This window comes from Stegastes partitus, unplaced genomic scaffold (assembly GCF_000690725.1).
Source record: "Stegastes partitus isolate 25-593 unplaced genomic scaffold, Stegastes_partitus-1.0.2 Scaffold240, whole genome shotgun sequence".
NCBI classification, from domain to species: Eukaryota; Metazoa; Chordata; class Actinopteri; family Pomacentridae; genus Stegastes; species Stegastes partitus.
In genome coordinates this window covers 314,361-320,277 of record NW_007577971.1, presented here as the reverse complement: position 1 = coordinate 320,277, position 5,917 = coordinate 314,361, and the positions used below count along the sequence as shown (strand labels likewise).

Below are 5,917 nucleotides of genomic sequence, written 5' to 3'. Positions count from 1 at the left end.
ACGAATGGGGTCACGTGCATCTGAGCCTGTGAAATCTGTAAAGGCCTTACATGTGGAAACTGCAGTCATGATGTTGTTGAGTCTGAAGAAGACAGACAATGACTCTTGAGGCTTCTGACATTGTGAATGAGAAATAACAGTGTTATACACTGCTCAAAAAAATAAAGGGAACACCTAAACAACACAATGTAAGTCCAAGTCAGTCACACTTCTGTGAAATCAACCTGTCCAGGTAGGAAGTAACACTGATTGTGAATCAGTTTCACCTGCTGTTGTGCTTAAAGCTTGTGTTGAATGCCTCAAAAACTAAACTAATGCTGTTTTCTAATGCTAGGAAGAGAGTAGATTCTCTCCCTACCATTAAAACCCTGCAGGGCAGTCAGATTGACCTAGTGACACAATTCAAGTATCTAGGCATTTTAATTGATGAANTGACATAAATCTGGAAATTAGCTAAAGAGGCCAAAACGTGTTTTTGTAGCAGACTTTCAACAGAATATTCACATTTTAACATGAAGGTCTGGGAGAACTGACAGCTTAAAGTGATCATCTGAGGAATTGCAGTTTTTGGCAACCCTCATTGGCTTTCATTTTCAGTCCTGGAGGTAGTTGCTGCTTGGCACACCTGGATTTGGGCAGTCCGTCCAATTCTTTCTGGTAGATCGTCTCAACTACTGTCAGACTGAATGAACCGGTTTGTGAACTTGCATCTTCAAGTCTCTCCTCAGATCATCTGACAGTCATAGACTGAAGCCACAGCGTTGTCTGAGCTGTAGGCCTCTGCTCAGCATCATGCCTTGTCACAATCTTGTGTCACCCTCGTCTTTCTGTACAGGGACTTCACCAGACATACAGTAACAGCTTGTTTTTTATCCTGACATGCAGTGTGAGTTCTGAGATGGTATCTACACGTGTGTCCTCTTCTAAACTATGTCTAATCAGGTCAGTTTGCAACCAGCAGACCTTCAGTCGACATATATATTAATCTGACAGGACTTTGTGTTTATTTAGTCAAGGATCAGCTAGAACACTGTTCACCATTTGAATCTGATCATCTGCAGAAGAGCAATTTTTCATCACTTTATTTGTCATTTATCCAGTGAAAATTACAAAAATGTTTTGTATAATGATAAATTTATATGAACATCAGCAACAAAAAAAACAATCATTTCATAACAAATTGGCTGTATAATTTCACATCTACTTCAAGTTGTCCCCAAATATAAACTTCTACTGCAATGTAGACTCAATAAATCTCAGATTGATGAGATGAAATAAATGTAATGCAGGCTTTAACATAATCTCAACAGGAGCTAATGTTTAGTTTGTTGCTCTTGGCTTTTTGTAAGACTCTTTCTTTGAGTTTATTAAATATCTGCAGCGTCAAAAAGCAGAATCATCCATTTGAGTGTCTCTAAAGAGAGAAAGCTGCACACATTTATGCGCAACGGGAGAACCTTACTTTATTACTTATAATTGGAAATGATGCCCAACAGGCAGACAGGTGCATCGAAGTCACACTGTGTACTTTTCTGACACAGAGTTACAGTTTTTCAGCTGCTGGTAAATTTGCTACAGTTGTTAGATAGCAGCCATCCTCAGGCGACTCCTGAGCTCCTTCACAGCTGTCACGATGTTTTTATTTTTACTTTTGTTAGTAGTTAGATTATCATCACACATGGACAGAATTTCCAGCATTTGGGAAATCATACATAAAAAAGGCTGTTAGTTATTTAGGAGTTTGGACAATGTTGACAGATACATTGCTGTTAGTTTAGATTTAGTCTTTGGTTTATTAGTTCATTACAGTACATCTACATCCTTTGAAGTCCAACTGAACTGTCCAATCTTGTGTATATGACAAGTGCATTGCGTGTACTGTGGCCCTGAATGAACAAAGCAGAGCACCAGAATGCCAGCACTTAAACAGATTAATGGAGCCAGCATTGTTACATATCCCATGTCTGCCAGGCGCTTCAGTCACTGCTCAGGTGGCGAGCCTGTCGTTTAGGTAATTGGAGGTCTTGGTGTCCTGCAGTAGCGTCTTGGTGATGTCATATAGATTCTGCTGGTAGGCCAGCCTATAGCGGCTGTACACATCATCACAGTACGTCAGCAGGCGCTTCACGTTGGGTATGATGCTGCTGGGACTGCTGTCCAGCCTTAAACAACAACAGACACACACAAACAGGTGAGAGGAGCTCAACTTACATGTGGTTGCATTTATCAACTGCAGCCATAACCGTAGATGAAGTAGCACTGTTTGCTCAGTACTGCTGTCTTAAATCATGAGTACTGACTTACTTTTTGAAAATGTCCTCAAACAGGCTGGAGGTAAGAGAACGATGGCGTTTAAACTCTTCCAGGTAAACAAAGTCTCCCTTCAGGAGGACCTTCTCGTACAAAATTTCAGCCCAGTCTGGACTGTAGTTGTACGCCTCTGACACCACAAACACCTAAGAAGAGACAGGAAACGCTGAACACGATCTACAGTGTCTGTACGTATGGGAGAGAACCTCTGAAACATGATCGCTAGTACCTAGACAATCATCAAGTCTAATGAATGGCTAATGGACAACTGTTTTTGTTTTGTTAATGAAGAAAAAAAATATTTTTAGAATTGGGTTTCTCCATGATCTTGTTGGAGTAATCAAGAATTTAGTCAAAAGGCATGTTTTTCAAAAGTGTCTTCTTTTAAACACACTGATTTTGCAGGTTGTACACTTTGGTCACCTCAAAGTGATCAAGAAGTTGTTCATTTCTGCACAGTAGGATCACTCATACAACACACAAGCCTTACCACAGGCTCTGCTTGCAGACGGACCTAAATGGCATAAATGGCATGTATGTAGAATCAGAGATTTGGGTAGCAAAGAGATGACAATATTGTAACAGAAACAAACCTGGTAGCATCGTGGCAGCACCTTGACAGCCTTCAGCAGCTCTGAAGGTCGCAGGTTGATGATGCACAGGTCTGACCCACTGTTCAGGAAGTGGAGCTGAAGAGCAATAAGTTTAGCTGTCCGCACACAACGGTTGGCCTGACGCACACAGGAGTCCTGGTAGTACACACACACACACACAAACACAGTGAAAATGTCTCTTGTCCAGATGAAAGTGTAAACACAAGAGCACATAAAGGAGTTCAGGTACCTTAGAGAAGCTCTCTGCTGCGTCCTTCAGCAGACCCAACACCTTTACCAACGAATTCTTCAGTTCAGGAGTGACAACTGTTTTGAGAAAAGACCAGTGTAACAATAGCGTAAAGTGATGCTGCGATTAAACCAGATAAAGAAGTACAGGCATTTTTGTTAAATTCTTGTGCTGCAGCCGTCAGCAGCTTCCTCGCTCACCCCAGTCCTGAGACTCAATCATCTTCAGCTGTGTCCTGGCAGCAATTTCGTGATTTTCTCCGATCTCCCTCCTCATGCTGAAACACAGCGCGACCATGTTGTATTTCTCACTGTCTGCAGGGAGGCATCGCTTAATGTATTCCAGCAGAGCAGTCTTCAGGGAGGAGCTCTGCAACAGGAAGGAATGACGTACATTAAGATCAGGTGAATGTTGGGTCAGGGTCACGGATTAATGAGAAGTTTACATTGACTGACTTACAGTTGTGTTAAAATAGTGTCAAAACTACATCAGTGGTAATTCTGGGACAACATATGGTAAAAGGGTCTTCAAAAAGCTCTTGGCCTCACCCAGAAGCATGGGTGGAACTCCCATCTAGGGGCTTGACTGTATGCTGTAAAGTCGTATGTCAAGCGCTGTGAGATGACATATGTTGTAAACTGCGCTATACAAATAAAATTGAATTGCATTGAATTGAACCACAGTCCACAAAAACACATGTTCATCGTCATGTCTTTGCAAGGAGAGAAAAGCTTTGAGCCTGTGCTGTTTCTGCAGGACAATGTGCTCATCCACACAGCACAGAGACACTTCTTAATTAAACAGCAATCAGAAAAGTAACTAATAACTACTGTTAAATAAATGTTGTACAATTACGTGTGTGTGTGTGTGTGTGTGTGTGTGTGCGTGTCAAACCTGTCCTCTCTCTGTGTCCACCTTCTTTCTCAGCAGCATCTCAAAACAATGGTTCTGATGCAGCAGGTCAAAAATGTACGTCATCTCATTGTACCTGCCGATGCCTGTCAGCAGACGAACCTGCACACACACATACAGTAATACCACCTTACTGCCATCACTGCCATGTGATTCACAGACGTGTTATTGCCAGACTCTAAACAATAGCAAGGGCCTTTGTGAGATTTGCCAACTAAATCGTTACCAAACAATTTCTTCACCGATATGTTTTTAAAGGTGTGTAACAACATGCCTTAAAATGTTGAAGTTCAACTCCTGTGGGAAACCTTAAAAAAAAACCCTGCTCATGTTAGAGTACCGATAACTGATTGACGATTATTTTCTAAAATTGGGCCTTAAGTAACTTATGAGGGGTCAAATCAGGGTTTTTTCATGATTCTGAGTTGACTGTTAACATTTATATTTCACCACTAACACTTCTTTGTTGAAAAAGGCCACACTCATGTTTACATTTACTTTCACATACTTATATAACACTCAGAGTTATTTCTCATTCACATGTCAGAAGCTTCAAGAGTCATTGTCCATGTCTTCTTCAGACTGAACAACATCATGACTGCAGTTTCTACATGTGATGCCTTTAGATTCCACAGGCCCAGATGCACGTGACCCCATTCTTCTTGCAGCTGCACCACCGGTTGCTGCAAGAAGAATAACAATTACAGCTTATGAACTTCAGTAGCTCCTCAGGAGTCATGAGGTCTCGTGTTGGAACTGGCTCATACCCATGCACACCTAATGTCCATCCATAGTCACTGGGGTTCAGACACATGCTCTGCAGAAGGATCCAGTCCCGGGTCTGCAGAGTGAATGCTGTGCAGCTGCACATAGGCTGGAACCTATCCCAGCTGACTCAGGGTGAAGGCAGGTTCACCTGGACAGGTAACCAGTCTCACAGGGCTACACTAAGAGACGGACAACCAAGAACACACATTCACACCTACGGACAATTTAGAATCACCAATTAACCTCAATATGTTTCTGGACTGTGGGGGGAAGCCAGAGAACCTGGAGAGAACCCACGCTGCACGGGGAGAACATGGAGACTCCACAGTCTCTGGGCGTCCTGGGTGTCCTCACCGGGACGCAAACCGGCGACCTTCTAGCTGCAAGGCGACGGTGCTAACCACCGAGCCACCTTGCAGCCATCCTTGAGAACATGTTGTACCAAATTTCACCCAATGTAGTATCTGCTCCATGATAAATGTACTGGAAAATCGCAGCCTGAATCACTGCCTCCTTGGTGGCTTCTGTGTCCAGGAAGATGTCCATGCACTCATCCATGTACCCTGCAGAAAACATGTGTAGGGGACATGGATGAGTACATGGACATCTCAAGCTGCAATGGGGTCACGTGCATCTGGGCCTGTGGAATCTGTAAAGGCCTTACATGCGGAAACTGCAGTCATGATGTTGTTGAGTCTGAAGAAGACATAGAGAGTGACTCTTGCAGCTTCTGACATTGTGAATGAGAAATAACTGAGAGTTATACACTGCTCAAAAAAATAAAGGGAACACCTAAACAACACAATGTAACTCCAAGTCAGTCACACTTCTGTGAAATCAACCTGTCCAGGTAGGAAGTAGCACTGATTGTGAATCAATTTCACCTGCTGTTGTGCAAATGGAGCAGACACCAGGTGGAAATGAGAGGCAGTTAGCAAGACAACCCCTAAAGGAGTGGTTCTGCAGGTGGTGACCACAGACCATGTCTCTGTTCTCATCCTTTCTGGCTGATGTTTTGGTCACGTCTACATCTTGTCAGTGCTCTCAGCCCTAGAGGTAGCATGAGGCGGTGTCTACAACCCAC

At 43.0% G+C, this 5,917-nt stretch overlaps 1 protein-coding gene across 1 annotated transcript in view; it reads right to left on the bottom strand.

Moving 5' to 3' along the window:
• Positions 1-1,117: 1,117 nt before the first annotated feature.
• spg11 (SPG11 vesicle trafficking associated, spatacsin) overlaps positions 1,118-5,917 on the bottom strand; it is a 44,141-nt gene continuing 39,341 nt past the window's right edge. The window contains exons 35-41 of the mRNA XM_008281643.1: positions 4,048-4,167; positions 3,354-3,522; positions 3,154-3,230; positions 2,904-3,059; positions 2,305-2,456; positions 1,954-2,162; positions 1,118-1,879 (exon numbers count right to left, since the gene is read on the bottom strand). Of these exons, the coding sequence (XP_008279865.1) occupies positions 1,988-2,162; positions 2,305-2,456; positions 2,904-3,059; positions 3,154-3,230; positions 3,354-3,522; positions 4,048-4,167 (849 nt within the window). The 3' untranslated portion in view covers positions 1,118-1,879; positions 1,954-1,987. The remainder of the gene's footprint in view (positions 1,880-1,953; positions 2,163-2,304; positions 2,457-2,903; positions 3,060-3,153; positions 3,231-3,353; positions 3,523-4,047; positions 4,168-5,917) is intronic.